The sequence below is a fragment of the Danio rerio genome, chromosome 22 (assembly GCF_049306965.1).
Source record: "Danio rerio strain Tuebingen ecotype United States chromosome 22, GRCz12tu, whole genome shotgun sequence".
NCBI classification, from domain to species: domain Eukaryota; kingdom Metazoa; phylum Chordata; class Actinopteri; order Cypriniformes; family Danionidae; genus Danio; species Danio rerio.
Window position 1 is genome coordinate 11,411,815 of NC_133197.1, and position 19,567 is coordinate 11,431,381.

Here is a 19,567-nt window from a genome sequence, read left to right on the forward strand (position 1 = left end):
ACCTCACCTTTGTACGACGTGTCTGGGACATATAATCACAGAAAACACACACGAAAACCTTGTATAATTATTACATGCCTCAGGGCTGGCTAAAAGTGTACTTTGGTAGCAAGTATTCAAGATAAATGACATGTCACAGAATAGACTTTCACACTGCTTTGAAAGAAATAAAAACAATCCGAGTATTTAGCGTTTTATTCAATAATTATCTGACATGATATTGGTGGTGCGTCGACACTAGCATTATGACCAGTGACTGTTTTATTGTAATCTGTTAAATCAGGATATTTCATCGACCTCTTTTGCATCTAATCAGGGTGTGGAGTGACAGTGATAGTGAAAGGCTTAAAGTCCTCATTCTGCACATACCGAACAGGGCAATCGCCTTATAACTTACTTTCCAGTCATGGTCACTGACTGTACATCTTTCAGCCTACATTTCATCTTGAACTTTGAGTTTAACCACATCCATACCAAACAGGCATATATAGGAAATTCCTTACAATTTTATCAGAATGGAGAAGTCCTTATTTTAAGTTATGCATGTATTAAATATTAAATACAAGTTTATTTTATGCAAAAATAACTAAAATAAGCACCCTTTCATACAAATAAAAACTATAATGAACTTTCTGCATTGTGGAAAGATTTTGTTACTTTATTAGTAAGGATTTTTAGCATTTCCTCATATAAAGCAAGTCTGTTGGGATTTATTAAAGCAAGGGACACACATTTCTTTTCTTTTTTTTCTTTTTTTTTTTGTTGCCAATTCTCATTTTTCTGCATGCTGTTTTCAATTAGCGCACGTTAACAAATATGATAATAACAAAAAAAACCTTTAAAATTAAGCTCACATACATTTGAAGTCAGAATTAGCTCCCCTTTCCCCCCCAATTTCTGTTTAACTGAGATTTCTTCAACACATTTCTAAACATAATAGTTTTAATAACTCATTTCTAATAACTGATTTCTTTTATCTTTGCCATGATGATAGTAAATATTTGATTAGATATTTTTCAAGACACTTCTATACAGCTTAAAGTGACATTTAAAGGCTTAACTAGGTTAATTGGGTTAACTAGGCAGATTAGGGTAATTAGACAAGTTATTGTATATCGATGGTTTATTCTGTAGACTATTGCAAAAATATATAGCTTAAAGGGGCTAATGATTTTGACCTTAAAATGTTTTTATTCTAATTTTATTCTAGCCGAAATAAAACAAATAAGACTTTCTCCTGAACAAAAGAATATTATCAGACATACTGTGAACATTTCCTTGCTCTGTTAAACATAATTTGGGAAATAATCAATCTAATCAAAGAGGTGCTAATAATTCTGACTTCAACTTTATATTAATATCAAATTCAGCATGCATGGAAAACTTGTAAGTTTTTACTAAGCCCAAATATGACAATGTACATGCATTTAAGCATACAGAGCATGCCAATGTTTAAAAATGTTTTCCCTTTCAACGAACAATTCTCATTCTACAATTGCTCTCTCATTTGTTTATTTTTTTTTAACTAAATAAATTTTCCAGGATATTCAAATGCTCTGTTACATCAAGTTTTACAGTGTTTCGTTTGTTTTAATCTATATTCTTTTAACAACATGCATAAAAACGATAAAATAATAATTCATTATAATAGATTTACAAAAAGCAATTACAAATCGTCAGATATTTATTTAGCAATAAATCTGAATGCATGAACTGCTGACCCATGTTTAATGACTGCTATTACAACCGAAAGTCATAAAGTTCCTAACATCCATCCTGACCCATCAAACGTTAAACTCCTGGGAGTTAATCCAGAATTAATGTTTATTTAAAAAACCAAGTAGATCAGGTTAGGCGTGCCTCAGGGCTCTATCCTGGGCAATTTTCACGGTCGCACCCAGGACACACCTGTTTGATGCTTTTTTGATAATCATTAACATAGGTAAGCAGAAATCGCCACACCTCCCCACTCAAACTATAAAAAGGGTCCTCAGCTCTCCAAAACTATTACGCAGCTGTCTGAGTTGTCCAACAAGGCGCAGAGGCAACAGAAACCATGTCTCAGGTTACTCAGTCTTTCTCCCGCAAGAGCGTCTCCAGCTCTCGTCCGTTCTCTTCACAGTCTCTGACTGGTGGATACTCGAAGCGCATCGCCGTCGGTCGCGCTCCAAGCGTTTACGCAGGTGCTGGAGGCAGCGTGCGCGTCTCTTACGCACAGAGCTCCAGGGGCGGTTTCGACATGTCCAGCGCTCTTGCCGGGGGCGACAATGGCTTCGGCATGGTTGTCAACGAGAAGACCACTATGCAAAACCTCAACGACCGTCTGGCCAGTTACCTGGAGAAGGTGCGCTCCCTGGAGAAAGCCAACGCGGAGCTGGAGCGCCAGATCCGGGAGTGGTACGATAAGAGGACCCCAGTTTCCAGAGACTACAGCCACTATTATGTCACCATTGAAGATCTGCGCAAGAAAGTAAGTGATTATATAAAATATATTGGATTTAGACACATTTTACAAATTAAAATTATTACTTTCTTATTTAATCGTGAAGGTTGAACAAATAAAAATTGCTAATCTTTATAGTTGCTACATGCCTACATTATTTAATCACTTTATTATACGTCCAGTTATTTTACATTCCTACATTATCAGAATTCATATATAGTAATATGTACACTGATATAGACATTACAGTATCATAAAACTGTCTATCAGGATCTTGACTGAAAGCAAAAGGACTGTACTTTAACAAAGCTATCAGGATTCTTATCATGTAAGTGGACTTTTAAGTGGACTTTTAGTTTAGGTAGGATGTCATAGAGAGCATATAAAATGATACATGCCCATACAATAAAATAGCACTATAAAATATCATAAATAATGGAAACACACACACGCACACACACACAAACACACACACACACACAAACAAGATTATACAATAATTTAAACCATATTCATAAAGTAGCTTATGTGTATAAGGTTTATGCAATAGCAACATGTTTGGTTTACCATTATAAGTTGTATCTCAATTCTTAAGATGCGTTAAGTCAAAATTCTTCATCTGTTTGTCTTCAGATCTCCGTTGCCAGCCAGGACAATGCCAGAATCATCCTTCAGATTGACAATGCCAAACTGGCAGCTGAGGACTTCAGAGTCAAGTTAGTACATTCAACCTTTAAATTTAAAACCTTTTACCTTTATTTCAAAAGGCATCATTCCGTGAGGGTTTCTCATTTTTTTTAGGAGCTCATAGATTCCGACTCTAACCATGCTTGTGCTTTTCAGGTATGAGAATGAATTGGCTCTGCGTCTGTCAGTGGAGGCCGATATTGCTGGCCTGAGGAAGGTTCTGGACGATCTCACCATGACTCGCTCTGATCTTGAGATGCAGATCGAAGGTCTGAAGGAGGAACTCGTGTACCTGAAGAAGAACCATGCAGAGGTGAGATCAAACAAATGTTTTATGGCCCTCCAGGCTGGGCAAACCCGGTGGAATTTACTTAGTAATCAACCAGACCAGTAATCTTCTCCAATCAAGTGTGATTTTAGACACTATTAGCGAGACTAATCCTGTAATTAACCATAACCTCAAGCCCTAAGTTCTTGGTAGGACCTTCAAAGATTAAAGGTGTGGTCAAATTTCCAGATCAAAATCCAGTCAGTCGTTTTGAAAAGAATCTGTGAAACTGGGAATTTCAGATGATGGCTAAAAGTGTAAAATCAAATAGCTTTCAGTGCAGTGACCAATGTCTTCTCAAACTTCAGATTGAGCAATTTTATTTTGACGACAATGTTTTCAGAACATTTCACCATAAGCTACCACCACATAAGCTAACAGATATATTGTTGTTCTGTAGGAACTCGCAGCTCTTCGCGCTCAAATGACTTCCAGCAGTGTAAATGTAGAGGTTGACGCTGCACCTCAGCAAGACCTGGCCCGCATCATGGAGGAGATGCGACAGCAGTATGAAGGCATCACAGAGAAAAACAAGCGTGAAATGGAGGCCTGGTACAAGGGCAAAGTAAGTATTTCTACAGTACATCAATGGCTAAACCATACAAAGTCAGCTAAATGCTAACCTCAAACTCTTTCTTCACAGTTCGACGAACTGAACAAGCAAGTATCCACCAGACAAGAAGACCTCTCAATGTCACGTAATGAAATCAACGAACTCAGGAGAACATTGCAGGCTCTGGAGATCGAACTACAGTCACAGCTTAGCCTGGTAAACGTTCTTAGCAATATGTAAATAATAATAATAAAAAAAACATTTCTTCTACCACTAGGGGGAGCTTCATTTAATATAATACACAAAATTAATAGGCAGTGCTCACATTTCTAGTATTGCTGATTGAAAAACACATTTTCTTGCAATTTTCTCTCAAAAGAAATCAGCTCTGGAGGGCACACTGGGAGAGACAGAGTCACGGTACAGCATTCAGCTCAACCAACTGCAGGCCGTCATTAATAGTCTGGAGCAGGAGCTCACTCAGATGCGCATGGACATCGAAAGACAGGCCAGCGAATACAAACTGCTGCTGGACATCAAGACCAGACTAGAGATGGAGATCGCAGAGTACAGGAGACTTCTGGATGGAGAGGATATTCAGTAAGATCAGTTTTACAAATAAATAAAACAAATGATTGTAGAATTGTACACATATATTTAACTACAATTTCCCTTTTTTTGTTTACAGGAGACAGACAATCAAAGTAGTCGAGGTTGTAGCACCCCCCAAGCGTAAGTATTTTTGCAAACTTTACAAACACCAAAATAGAATTTATAAATATTACACATAAATTAACTTACTTTTTTTTCCCTCTCCAGCCGATCCTGTTGTGACCAAGCGCGTTCGCACAGTAATCGAAGAGGTGGTTGATGGTAAAGTGGTCTCTCGCACAGAAGATGTCGACGTCGAGGTCATGAAGAAGTAAAAATGGTGCCAAATGAGACCCATTAAGTCGTCATTAATTTTCGGCCCAAACGAATTATCAAATTAAATTATCATTGTTCAACACCTCATGTGAAAATCTAAGACAAATAAAAAGACGCTGCGAAATCAAATGTATTTATTCCTTCATCTCTTTTCATGTTTCAACTTTCAAGTGAATATTTATTACAAACAACATGGAGTTTGAGCTGTGTTTTAATAGATTTGATTAACCAAATGAGAAGATAGCTTATTCAAGAACAATTAAAAAATTTACAGCAGTAAGAAAAAAAGAGCCATTAAAGGCTACTGTCTACATCCTCAGCAAGTACTAAATGATCTATGATCACCTTTAGAGTACATTGCTGTTATTGGCTAATAGCTATTAATTATTGGTTAATGGCAAACCGATAGCTAGTTAAGAAGATATATGAGATATATAATTAAATTAAATTAAATTCAGCTTTATTAGTTTAGCGCTTTTACAATGTAGATTGTGTCAAAGCAGCTTCACATAAATGGTCATAGTAACTTGATCATGGTAGTTTAGTTTTTAGTGATTAAGTTCAGTTCAGTTTAGCTCAGTTTAGTGTGGTTTAAATCATTACTGAGAGTCCAAACACTGAAGAGCAAATTCATCGATGCGCAGCTCTAACGATCCGATATAAGAGATAAATAACCAAATGAACAGACTTTTAGTTGAGCAGATATTTCTACTTAATGAAGAGCACAAACTTATTTGCACAAGGGGAGAAACTCAAATCCGAAAATTTGATAATAATCATGAAAGAAAAATTGTATTTTAATTAAGCTAACCTGAGAGGATGCTAAGCTATAGTTCCGTACTCATCAGTGATGTGCAGTGAGGTTGGTGGCTGGTGAGGCACCAACTCTTTCAAAGTCAAAAGTCAGATTTACAAACATATCCACCCAGTATATGTGCCAACTACCAATTGTGTTTAATATATCATATCAGCGATACAGATGGCAGGTACATACTGGGCTAAGGAAGAATGTAAAATGTATAGTGATTATATATGCATTCCAAAAAACACCCAGCTGGATGCTACAGACAACTATAACACGCCACAAACACAGCACCATGCCGGATGCGCTCTCGCAATTCACACACACACACACAAACAGCACCACAGTGGTCAGATGCACACACACACACACAGGATTTGAACACTGGTGACTTAAATTACTTTGAAATTATCGCTCTATCCTCTGTCCCATCCTTTGCATATCCTTTAGTTCGGCATTGGTCGTCAATTATTTATTCACAATTGATTGAAAGTCCAATTCTGAAAAACCTTCCAGCTGATATCTGCAATTTTCGCAGTCAGTCAGAGCAAAACATACAGATTCCTGTTGAACTTTACTGCGTAGAAGAAGAGCAACCACCGAACAAGAATAACCCTGAGCTCACATGCTCCCTCTTCAGTGCGACAAAGCTACTGTCAGCCTCACCTCAAATCTTTTCAGTGCAGCTTTATGACAGATTCTAACACTAAATAAGTGATAGACATACGTGAAATACATTTACTATCATAAAGAAAGTGAGGACATATAATAAAAATGTCTAGAATGTATAAAAACATTTTAATAAAGCATTTCATTGGAAGCATACACTGACTGAGCAAAAAGGAAAAGTACAACTCATCAAATGAGCATCTAATAAATCAAAAATGTCTTGTTTCTTAAGTCTGAAACATAGGATGGCTCATTTCAACTTTGACACAAAAGCAAAAAGCTAATTGTGATCTCCAATCCAAATAATTAACATTGTTACCAGTATTAGTAGTTAAGGCAGTGGCATTAAGTCAGTGGCAATAGCCTAGTGGTTAGTGCATGGACACACGCGCTGAGGTGCTCACATTGATCCAAGTCCCAGCTACATTCATTCCTACCTAGCACTCCACTGTCCCATCAAATGAAGGTGAAAACTCCTAAAATAAAGGAAATAAAAAAAAACCTAAGTGAGTGGTCTCAAACTCAATTCCTGGAGGGCTGCAGCTCTGCACAGTTTAGCTCCACTTACAACTCACACCTGCTTAGTAGTCTCTGGTAGTCTTGAACTCCTTGATTAGTTGGATCAGCTGTGTTTGATCAAGGTTGGAGCAAAACTGCAGAGCTGCGGCCCTCCAGGAATCAAGTTTGAGACCTATGATCCAAGTCAATCTTTGTTGCTGCAAAGTGCAATCCGCATGTTAAGTGTGATGTCACGCGGAGTAGCTTCCGGGTCCAAGCGCTCTATTCAACTGAATGGGGAGACTCATGAAATGGTAATAATAAACGTTTACAAAGCGATTTAATACTTTCGAAAGTCACAATCGCAATATATATGGCCATGCCTAATATCCGATGGCCAGAAAGTGATTAATTGTTTTATAAATTTTTTAAATTATGGTATTTGTTATGCAGCAAGCCCAGAGATTGTTGTGTACACTATGACTTTATGTAAAATGAACTTTAATGTGTAATAGGAATAAAACGCGATCATAAACGAATGATTTCTCCACTCAAATGAACGGCGGCTTGGACCCGGAAACAGTATACATACGTCACAAACACGTCACCACTTAACAAGCGGATAGTGCTTTTTCGTTTGCATTCTAGCTCAGTGGTTCTTAGGGGGGCCGAGGGAGGGGTTAGTAGGGTCACTTGGTGATTTCCAAAAATCAAATTTGGTTAAACTATTAGAATTATCATTTTATATACAAATAGTTTTTCCGGATAGTGACCACTGGTGTCATTACATTAGATTAATGACAGCATTTGTGTCAGTTGCAGCAGATTGATTATACGGCACAATGTTTAACTGTGACACCTTTACTGCAGTCACATACATTAAAAATAAAGGCCACAAATGAACATGGAGGATTATCTTTAAGTGGCAGTCTCCAACGTTAAACCAAGAATAGACTTGCGCTGTAAACATTGTGCCCACAAGTCTCATTGGGTGAGGATAATAGTAAACAAACGAAACAGTTCATTTATTTTTTATCATTTATTATTTGTAATATTTATTATTTTTTCCAAATCGTTTCACAAGTTTTACCAGGTGCTTTACATGTTATTATTATTCAGCATTATAAAATGTAAAAAATTAGATCAAATGATAAGATATAAAATATTAATAATAATAAAAATGGGTGCAAAAGATGCATTTTAGAACTTTTGGGCCCCATGGCTGGAATTGCTTACTAAATCACTAAATCCACCCCTGAGTTCACAGGCTGAAAAGCTTGGGAACCCCTCAAGCTTGCAGGCGGTTATTTCTACTACCTTCCAGTGATGGTGACAACAAGCTGAGTGCAGGTCTCTCTAGCAGTAGTTGAAAACTGCAGAAAAGCCACAAAAACGCTATGGTGACCACTCTTCCGGAGGCTCCATCTCAGCTCGGCACTGCTTATGTGTTATAAGGTTGCTCTGATAGTGGCCTACAGTATTTCTGCATTGTTGAGTTTGGCATATCACATCTTCCACTTCACAGTATCCCATTGATTTTCTATGGGGTTAAGGTCAGACGAGTTTGCTGGCCAATTAAAAACAGGGAGACCATGGTCCTTAAACCAGATACTGGTAGCTTTGGGACTGTGTGCAGATGGCAAATCCTATTGGAAAATGAATTCTGCATCTCCACAAAGTTGGTCAGCAGCAGGCAGCATGAAGTGCTATAAAATGTCTTGGTAAACAGCTGTGTTAACCTTGGAACCTAGAAAACACAGAGGATTAACACAGCAGATGACATGGCACCCCAAACCATCCCTGACTGTGCTAACTTTACACTAGACCTCAAGCAATGAGGAATGTGTGCCTCTCCTCTCTTCCTCCAGACTCTGGGATCCTGATTCCCAAAGGAAATGAAAAATTAACTTTCCATCAAAGAACAGGACTTTGGAACACTCATCAGCAGTCCAATATTTAGCCCATGTGAGATGTTGTCTTGCAGATGTCTCAGCGCAGTGGTTTTTAAAGCACTGACTCCAGCTGCAGTCAACTCTTTAATCTCACCCACATTTTTGAATGGCTTTTGTTTTACAATTCTCGGTGCGGTTATCCCTATTGCTTGCACACTTTTTTAACACATATTTTCCCATCCCTTCGCCTCTCTATTAATGTGCTTAGACCCAAGGTCTGTGAACAGGCAGCCTTTTTTATAATGACCTTTTGTGTCTTGCCCTCTTTGTGCAAGGTGTCAATGGATGTCTATTGAACAACTGTCAAATCAACTGTCTTCCCTTTGATTGTGTAGCCTGCAGAACTAAACCAAGAGACCATTTGAAGGCCTTTGCAGATGTTTTGGGTTAATTAGCTGATTAGAGTGTGGCACCAGGTGTCTTCAATACTGAATCTTTTCAAAATATTCTACTTTTCTAAGATACTGAACTTGGGGTTTGGGGTTCAGGGAAGCAATTACAGTGAATATGCTTCCCTCTGTTTTCGTTCCATGTCTCCTCTTTCCAATTAAAATAAAGACACAGTCTAATAAAATATGTTATTCTAATAAACTGGTTAAGAAAGGAAAGTGAGAGAAAAGATATATTTTAAAGCAATTAATACCCAACAGCCATATGTAGGTTATTGAACATTTTATTCTTATTAAGACATTTGCTGCCATCTATTGGAATAAACATAAGCCTATAACTATTCACATTTTTTTCCATTAAATATTTAAATTATTTGTCTAATTATTATGTCTGAAAAATTGATTATACTTTTAACAATAATAATAATATTACCATTTTTCCTGTCGCTTTAGTACATTTCTCAGATCAGAATCTTAAATTCTCAAAACTACCTATTCAACTTCACATAGTTGTTTCACTTGTGAACATAAAAAAGCAGTGTCTCATTTCTGTAAACAAGTTGTAAATGCTTAGATACGTCCTTACAAATGATTATGTACAATAAGTTTATGCATGTTGTCACACCATTAGATGAACGCCCCCTTCGCGGGCAAAACATTACTATTTCCTGATAATCAAGTCCCGTGCTGAATAACTTCTTTTTTTTTTTTTTTTTTTTAAAAAGCCAGATAATTGTTGTGCAACTAATAGACGAGGAGATACACCTGAGCTGTGCTTCTATGAGAAAGAACAGCCAGAAAGGAGAAATGTATGGATTTGTGCTAAATGATTGAATCATTGATCCATAACAATCCATGGTAAAGTTACCTATAACTGTCAGTGCATTTTGTGTGGTTTTTATACAGTCTCTAAGTGCTGGGCAAGCTACTTGAAAAACGTAGTGAGCACAAAAAGCTACTCTTTAGGAAATGTGGCAAGCTAAGCTAAATGCTACTTGGCAAAAGTAGCTTAGTTACATCTAAGCTTTTTTGCAATTTTCATTTTTAAATCGAAGTAACTTAAATCCAATCAATCATATCTTAGTGATCAATAAAATCATCGGTGAAACACATGAGGCATAATTGTTGAGTTCAATTATTTACTACTTGTAGCAAAGCTACTCCCCAACACTGGGCTATAGTTTCTATTCTGTTCTATTCTACCAACATTAATTAATCTTAGGAATGACAGATATGAGTCCTACACAGAGGCATTTTGAACCATTTTCTTTGCAGAATAATGTGCTCGTATCTATGTGATGCTGGTGGAGGTAAACATTTCTTGACTCACTTGCAGCATAGTTTCTCTCATGCTGTGTTCATACCAGACACGGAACGCACGGATAAATCGCGATATTCGCGCGTAAATAGACGCGTGAACATTTGAGTTTACTCGCTTCATTCGCGCGTCAAACCCTGCTTCATTCAGAACAGACGCGGATTCGCGTGTTGGGCAGGGCTTCTGTCTTCCCGGTGACTGTAGCTTCGTTGCTAAAAGGCTAACATGGATTTTATGAAGAAAATAACAATGTTTATTTATTTTATGAAGGCTGAAAAACAGCGTGGATACGTTTAGGACCGTGTCTAAATCCACTACATGCTTTCAGAGGTGCATCCAGCTCTGTGAGCTTATAAACTCCTCCAGAAACTGAACCTGCATCATGGAGGCTTTCAACGGTGCTTCTGACTGAGCCAAGCCCAGTTTGATGACTTGTTGTCGGTGTCCCCTGGAGGATTTCCCCCGGGACACCATCAACTGGTTCTACGTCACAATCACGCCCCCACAAGAGCAAGCTTCTGATTGCTTAACGCGATGCAAATGTCCGCTGAAGTTCAGATTTTCGAACTCGAGAGATTTGCGCGAAACGCTCGTTAAGCGCGTCAAACACGCAAAATGCTCAATTTGTCTCGTGCGTATCGCGCTATTTGCACTGCGGCATTTGCGCCGCGCCATTTGCGCCATTCACGCCATTAGCATCATTCACGCCACGCCATTCGCGCGTATCACGCCGCAGGATGTCTATTCGTGCGTTTGCATTGACTTAACATGTAAATCACTCGCGCATAACGCGCGTTCCGCGTCTGGTGTGAATGCAGCATCAGCCTGGGTCAGCTTTCAACTGATGTATATAGGATAATCTGGGGATTAAACAATCATAATAACGTGCCGGCTCCAAGAAAGCTTGTGTGTGGGTCTTTATAGTTGGTCTTGGAGCTGTTTGGATGGCTGTCACCTTTTTTTTTTCTTTGGTTGGACAAGGCTAGGTGATATTTAAGATGGTTGGCAGTCAGTCCAGCCTGGTGGAATTTGGACAGCACCCTCCGAAGTCTCTTTTGATGTTCCTTCCAGGCCTCTCAACAGATTACCACGGGTAGGCTGCTGCATACATTTGATGGGGTCTCAGCATGATGTCAATTTACCTCTGGAAGGTAGCTGGAGCCCCATGGAGGCCAAACGGAAGGATTCGGTATTGCCAATGCCCATTGAGGGTAAAGAAAGCAGTCTTGGGTCTTAAAGTTTCTGAGAGTGGGACTTGTCAGTATCCTTATGTGAGATTGAGTGAGGTGATGTGCCAGTCCCTTCCAAGGAGTTTAAGAGCTTATCCACTCAGGCCATGGAATAGTCATTGAAATCCAAGACATAATTGAGGTGCCGGTAATCATTGCAAAACTAGAGGGTACAGTCCAGCTTCAGGACCAGGACAATCGGCCTAAACCATGGAATCTGGGCTGGTTCGATCGCCCCCAGCTTAAACATCTTCTGGATCTTCTACTTTATAGCATGCTGATGGGCCTCTGGGACTCGATAAGGCCATTGCCTGATGATGACTTTTAGATCTTATGTTGGAGGAGTTTGGTGTGGCCAGAGGTTTCCAAGAACAGATCCTGGAACTGACCAACCTCAGGTGTCTCACTCTTCTGGGTGGCAGACAGCTCTGGGCTGGTGCCCACCACCATGGGTTTAGTGAGTGCAAGGGTGGCCAACTGGTTGTTTATTCATCTCTTTAAGAGGTTCATGTGGTTAATCTAGAGTGTTCGTCTTCTTCCTTGTTGCGTCACTCAGTAGTTTACAGGTACAACTCTCCGACCAACGATATAAGGTCTTGCCATTTCACTAGAAGCTTGCAAGCTGAGGACCAGGACCATCACCTTCTGTCCCAGCCACTGTTGGGCTGCCCGGTTGTAGTGCCATTGTTTAGACTGTTGGGTCTAAACCAGCTGCTCCTGGACTAACAGTATGACCCGATCAAACCTTTTCCTCATCTGCCACACATGCTCAATCACCTCAATGGGCTGCTGCTCCCTGGCTTTCTTGGCCATGTTAAGGAGGCCTCACAGTTGGTGTCCAAACAGGAGCTCGAAAAGGGTCAATTCTATCGAGGCTTAGGGAACTTTCGTTATCCTGAACACATGGTAGAAGTAAGTCCTAATTCTTCTTGTCCTCAATGACACTCTTCAGAGTATTTGTTTCAGGGTTTGATTAAAACCTCTCAACCATCAGTCTGGGGGTGATCTCAGAAGGTATGCCTACCTGACTGGAGAGCAGGAAAAGTTATTTGGCAATGGCTTTGGAGGTGGCCTTCCTGAGGGGGACTGCTTCCAGGTACTGTGTGGTGTAGTCCACAGTTACTAGGATGTGTTCATGCCCTGAGCCTGACTTTTGGAAATGGTCTCATGATGTTCATCCCACTCTAAGGTCACCCTGATGATTGGCAGTGGAACGAGTGGACTGGGGAAGAGTTTCCTGGGTGAAGTTAGCTGGCAGTTAAGGCAAGCCTGGCAGAACCTGTTCACCTCAGCCTCTAGGCCGAGCCAGTCTTTTGGTTTGCTTGATGTATACAGCGTATACACCTGCCAGCGTATAGGAGTGAGCCAACTCCAGGATCATCTCCATCTTTGCCTTTGAAAATACCAGCAGCCTTTTCCTTCCCCCTCCGCTGGGCAACACTGTAAAGTGGAGAGAATGAGAAGCAGGATGAACATCTTGATGAATGGACTTGTCCACAGCAGTGTTTCAAATCGTAGAATTGAATTCCATACTGACAGCTAGCAGGTATACTTTGAACAACTTACAGCCTTACAGCAACTTCCTCTTCAAGAATGAGGAAACTACAAGACTACAACAGAGTTAAGTGAACAGACATCACACATAGTATGCAAATGCTTAAGCCACATCTCTACAAGTGACTGTGTAACACTAACAGCATCTAGACTGGCTAACATCAGAGTTTTGCTCATAATAAACTCAGAATTTACCCCTGGCATTTTTAAAAAGTTGTTCTTTTCCAAATCCATTTCCATTTTCAAAGATAAACTCAGCATGAAATGGAAGTGTGTCCTTTTTTCCTCTACCATGATGTACATCTACTTGAAAAGTCCTGAAATGAGAAAACTGGAAACCAATTGCATCATGGGAAGGTGGGTGTTGCTAAAAATGAAAACAGACAAATAGATAAACGAGAAAAAACGAGGCAATCTGTGATAGCCCTAAAGGCATTCCATTTGACTAGAGGTATAAAAAAATCATTTTGATGAGGGAGAGAAGGCTATAGTGGCATAGTGGGTAGCACAATCACCTCACAGCAAGAAGTTCGCTGATTTGAGCCTCAGCTGGGTAAGTTGACATTTCGTGTGGAGTTTGTATCCTCTCCCCGTGTTCGTGTGGGTTTCCTCTGGGTGCTCCGGTTTACCCCACAGTCCAAAGACATGCTCTATAGGTTAATTGAACAGGCTAAATGGGTGTTTTCCCAAACTGTTTCCCAACGATGGGTTGTGGCTGGAAGGGCATCCACTACGTAAAACATATGCTGGATAAGTTAGTGGTTCATTCCGCTGTCCAAGGGCAAATTAATTTTTACAAAATTTTTAAAAAGTGCACAGATACATTAATTCAATTCAATTCAATTCAGTTTTACTTGTATAGCGCTTTTACAATGTAGATTGTGTCAAAGCAGCTTCACATAAATGGTCATAGTAACTGGATCAGGGTAGTTCAGTTTTTAGTAATTAAGTTCAGTTCAGTTTAGCTCAGTTCAGTGTGGTTTGAAGTCATTATTGAGAGTCCAACACTGAAGAGCAAATTCATTGATGAGTAGCTTTTCATATCCTGAACCAGCCAGTGGCGACAGCGGAGATGGAAAAAAAACTTCACCAATAGGAGAGTGAAGAAAAAAAAACTTGAGAGAACCAAACTCAGATCGGCACGACTATTTTAATTTCTCCGCTGGTCAAAAGTCTTGTGCAGACCTGCAGTCTCAGCAGTGGAGGCTGGAAGCTGGCCTCAGCGAAGACTCATCTGTCCCTAGGCGCCACTGGAATCAAGCTCATACTCTCCACTCCCCATGACCAACAGCGCAGCAGCAGCTCAGGATACGGCCTGGTCCCGGATATGGACACCTTGGGATCATCTCGTTGCTGGTCTTGGGCCCAATCAGTGACTCCGCATAATCTGAGGACCTCGGGATGAGTATCCCCAGGTGGAAATGGAGAATAAAGAGAATAATTAGCGTAGCTGCTGTTCATAGTGTTATATAAACAAGATGTAGAAACTTGTATGGAAACCCGCTAAGTGATGCATTGAGTGTATGCTTTACTAAACAGATAGGTCTTTAATCTAGTTTTGAACTGAGAGAGTGTGTCAGAGCCTCGGACATTATCAGGAAGGCTATTCCAGAGTGTAGGAGCCATAAAGGAGAAGGCTCTACCTCCCTTACTTGACTTTGCTATTTTAGGTACTACCAGAAATAATATAATTAATCTTTTCTCTTGTTCCCTCGGGAGAATTTCCACAGCCATTTTAAAGTGTGTTTCACTTCATCAGGTGAACAAGGGAGTGATTTGGCTTCATGTGTCCTCTCCAGCACCTATGTGTCCTTGTTTCAACAACTTTTAAATATTCATCACATGAATCATAACATTTAAAACAAAAATATGATCTGCACCTGTGTGTGTGTGCAATTGACAGAGAACAGATTGTTAACAGCTGTAGTAGGTAATCAGAGTCTGAATTAGCCATTAAACATCGTTGTGGCGAGGGGGCGTGGCCGAGAGCCGTGGGAACGGAGTGAGGCCACCGCGTAAGTGGATACACCTGCAGTGCGCACCTGCCTCGAATCCCACGGAAGGAGCTCTGGAATATACAAGGAGGAACGATGGCAGAGGAAGCCAAGAGAGGACCGGCCATATTTTACTTTTGCTTTCAGTTTGACGGCAGTCTCCGTGAGGAGCTGCCATCCGTTTGTTTTGGTTTAGACGGCAGCCTCCGAGAGGAGCTGCCGTCACTGTTATTAATAAATCATTTAAAACTGCGTCGGTTCTCCGCCTCCTTCCCGGCGGCCAAAGGGCTGTGAACATTATTACAATCGTATACACCCACTTTATTAGGTACACTAGTAGTTAGGTTGTTACTAGTACCGGGTTCGACCCCTTTTTTCTTTAGATCTGCCTTAATCTTTCGTGGCATAAATTTAACAAGGTACTGGAAATATTCCTCAAAGATTTTGGTCCATATTGACATGATAGCATCACACACTTGCTGCAGATTTGTCGGCTGCACATCTATGATGCAAATTTCCTGTCCCACCACATCCCAAAGGTGCTTTATTGAACTGAGATCTGGTGACTGTGGAGGTCATTTGAGTACAGTGAACTCATTGTCATGTTAAAGAAACCAATCTGAGATGATTCGAGCTTTATGACATGGTGCGTTATCTTACTGGAATTAGCCATCAGAAGATGGGTAGAATGGGGTCATAAAGAGATGTAAGAGGTCAGCAACAATACTCAGGTAGGCATTGACATGGTGTTTAATTGGTACTACTGGGCCCAAAGTATGCCAAAAAATATCCCTACACCATTACACCACCATCACCAGCCTGAACTGTTGATACAAGAATGGATCTATTCTTTCATGTTGTTGATGCCAAATTCTTACTCTACCATCCAAATGTTGCAGCAGAAATCGTGATTTATTAAACCAGGCAACACTTTTCCTTGTCCAATTTTGGTGAGCCTGTGTAAATTGTAGCCTCAGCTTCCTGTTCTTAGCTGACATAAGTGGCACCCGGTGTAGTCTTTTGCTGCTGTAGCCCATCTGCCTCAAGGTTAAACATGTTATGAATTCAGAGATGCTCTTTTGCATACCTCGTTTGTAACGAGTGGTTATTTGAGTTACTGTTGTTTTTCTATTAGCTCAAACCAGTCTGTCCATTCTCCTCTGGCATCAACTAGGCATTTGCACCCACAGAACTGCTGCTCACTGGATATTTTCTCTTTTTCAGACCATTTTCTGTTAACCCCCAGTATTAACGCATATAATCATGTACACATGACTGTGTTTGTGAAACTGTATTTTTATAGCAGTTTTATCTGTATGTTTTGAGCTACTTAAATTCATAACTGCTAGATACACAGCTGCATAGTGTACATATGCAACTGTAAGAGGATATTAAAGTTTAATCGCACAACAGGAGTTGCAGGGGGATAGCTGAATAACAAAAGTCAAACAAAACAATAACAAAAGTCAAGGAAATGACAAACTGTGGGCCAAAAAACAACGATTTCCTCATTCTAATGTAAATCCCATGAGTGTGTAAGACAACTGAAAGACAAACAGGCCAAACAGGAAAAAAAAATGTCATACCGTTTGATTACCAAAAATGTTTCCTTGAGCGAATCCTAGTAAAGGATACTTTTTCCCCAAAGTTTATCAAAGTTTGTATTTTTCTATGTAACTTATTTTGAAAATAGGACACATTTTAATGAAGCTAGAAGCAGTTCTGTGAAAACAGAAATCACAAAAAATGTTTTGTAAAGTTTCAAATATTGATATTTTTCCTGCAAAAACACATGGATTCGTTACAAGGCACTTTAATTTACCACTTGCTATCTGAAGCATATATGAAGCATTTTTAAATCCCTCCAGCATTTAATTATTGTTTGGGAAGGCACATATACAGTATTTGGAACACGTGTTTAACAAAAAATTTGTCTCTATAAGATGACCCTCTCTATACCAGTATACACACAAAGTCAAAAGGTTTAAGACTATACAAGAGTAAACAATAAAATGTGTGTATGTTTAAATAAGTATAGCATACAGATCATGGTGATTACATTTTTAAATTGTCCTCTTTTAAACTTCTGGGCACTCATTGCAACTAAATTCATTAACAATTCTCATTATATTATAAGTGGAATATTTCAGTGTTCCACTGTTTCTTTGCAGATATTTTGGGTTTAAGTCATTAATGCATGCAATGTTTCTGAACAGTTGTCACAATCACCAGCGACCTAGTCAGATTACTGGAGAGCTACAAATCTGACACCAAAGGAACTACAAATCCTGTCATGCACCACAAACTCACACCTATTCTGGTTCTTCTTAAATGGACCATATATATGGCACACAAACACGCAGGCTGCGTCCAAAATCGCATGCTTTCATTCTATATAGTACGCTAAAATCAGTATGTGAGCTGAGTAGTATGTCTGAATTCATAGAATTCGAAAAACAGTATGCGAGTACCCGGATGACTTACTACTTCCAGCAAGATTCTGAAGTGCACATCAAATGGACGCTAAGCTATCCCATGCTGCACCGTGAGAGAATTTATGAAGGAGCGACACAACTGACGTGTGTAGGTCACATGATCATGACAGAATGGTGGATGTAGTACGCCCGAGTTTTATTTATACTACTCACATTCATACTGTATACTACTACCAGTACTTTTCTAACGACCGAGTAGTACGTTTAAAGTCAATTGCAGTACCTAATGAATATGCGGTTTCGGATGCAGCCACAGACTAAGTCTTGTTCAACTGTAACTTTAAGAAGGGTTATTCCATTGTCTTGCCTTAACGTGGTTCCTGACCGTCGCCTTGTTTATTGTTTTTATGCTGTTTGCTGCTTTACCGATCTTTTCGACTGTGACCCTGACTATTCTTTTGGATTACATGCATGCATCTGTTTGTTCCGGCCTGACTAAGCATTCAATAAACTGCATGTGGATCCTCAACTCAATTGTCTAGTGTCCTTCTGTTACAACAGTAGAGATAGTGTCACATGTGTGCTACTGGAATGACAAGGGAAAAACAAAGTAGATCAAAACAAACTTAACGAACTACAGAAAATCACACACATCCAAACATCAGGGAAGAGGGTATGCAACTATATAAAGGCTATATGCCGAACCTACTATTTGCACAGGACATAAAAATTAATTGGCCTTTAAGACATCTCACCTCAGGATTTGTGTAAGTTCACGACCTTTCAAGTTACTTCTCTTCCATTCTTGATTTTACCACATCAAAATTGAAAAAGAAACCATAGCAGTGTCAAATGTCAATATCAGTACAGAACAACAAGAGTAAGCATTTCAATTAATAGTGGTAATAAAGGTTTAAGAAATGCTACTCTCTTCATCTGCTGTGTTTGAAATTATTTGTTGTGCAAGTAATTGATGAGGTGTATGTCTTGTTTCTGTTTTTCCTAGTTTGCTTTGTGGTTGGAGGGCTAAAACTTGGTTGCTATTTAACCTCATAGGTTACGACATTACCAAGAGAAGCGAGAGCGGGGATCAAAAGTTAAAAAACGATTTTACAACACTTTGGTTAAAAAAAAATCTATTTTGCATATTTTAATGAATTTTTATTATAAAGAATATTTAATAAAAATTTATTAAAAAACAGCAAAATAGTTTTTGAGAAATACAAATTATAACCAAAGTATAACCAGCTGGACATCAGCTACGTGTGAACTGAATCTAGTGAAAATTCAGTGATTTACAGTAAAACTATTAAATATTTTTCATTAAAAAATTATTTTAAAAATATGCAAAATATATTTTTTAAACCAAGTGTTGTAGTATAACTAGTAGGACAGCACTGACATGTGAATCTAATTTGGTGAAAATACAGTAATTTACAGTACAATTATTAAATATCTTTCATTAAAAAAATCATTTAAAAATATGCAAAATAGTTAAAGAAAAAACTAAGTGTTGTAGTATAACCAGCAGGAAAGCAGTGATTTGTAAACTGAATTAAGTGAAAATACAGTAATTTACAGTAATGGTATTTAATATTTTTCGTAATAAAAAAAATCACACAAATAATGCAAAATAGTTGTTTTTTTCTTTTTTTAGAAAAATAAGTGCTGTACAGGGTGGGTCCTTTATATGGATGCACCTTAATAAACCTTATTGAGAATTTCACAAGAAAAACAATGGTGTGCTTGGTTTTAACGTAACTTTATTCTTTCATGAGTTATTTACAAG

The 19,567-nt window shown here is 39.0% G+C and overlaps 1 protein-coding gene across 1 annotated transcript; it reads left to right on the forward strand.

The window, feature by feature from the left end:
• Positions 1 to 2,017: 2,017 nt before the first annotated feature.
• Positions 2,018 to 5,067, forward strand: krt97 (keratin 97). The gene is made up of 8 exons (NM_001002383.1): positions 2,018 to 2,470; positions 3,077 to 3,159; positions 3,287 to 3,443; positions 3,859 to 4,023; positions 4,102 to 4,227; positions 4,391 to 4,611; positions 4,700 to 4,743; positions 4,831 to 5,067. The coding sequence occupies exons 1-8, from the start codon at positions 2,057 to 2,059 to the stop codon at positions 4,935 to 4,937; spliced, it is 1,317 nt and encodes a 438-aa protein (NP_001002383.1). The 5' UTR covers positions 2,018 to 2,056; the 3' UTR covers positions 4,938 to 5,067.
• The last annotated feature ends 14,500 nt before the right edge of the window (positions 5,068 to 19,567 follow it).

What these genes read in the sequence shown, in the direction of transcription:
- krt97 (NM_001002383.1), top strand. Translation starts at nt 2,057, where the DNA reads ATGTCTCAGGTTACTCAGTCTTTCTCCCGCAAGAGCGTCTCCAGCTCT. An exon ending in GCTGAGGACTTCAGAGTCAA is followed by an intron (nt 3,160 to 3,286) that starts GTTAGTACATTC and finishes TGTGCTTTTCAG; the next exon opens with GTATGAGAATGAATTGGCTC. An exon ending in AGGCCTGGTACAAGGGCAAA is followed by an intron (nt 4,024 to 4,101) that starts GTAAGTATTTCT and finishes CTTTCTTCACAG; the next exon opens with TTCGACGAACTGAACAAGCA.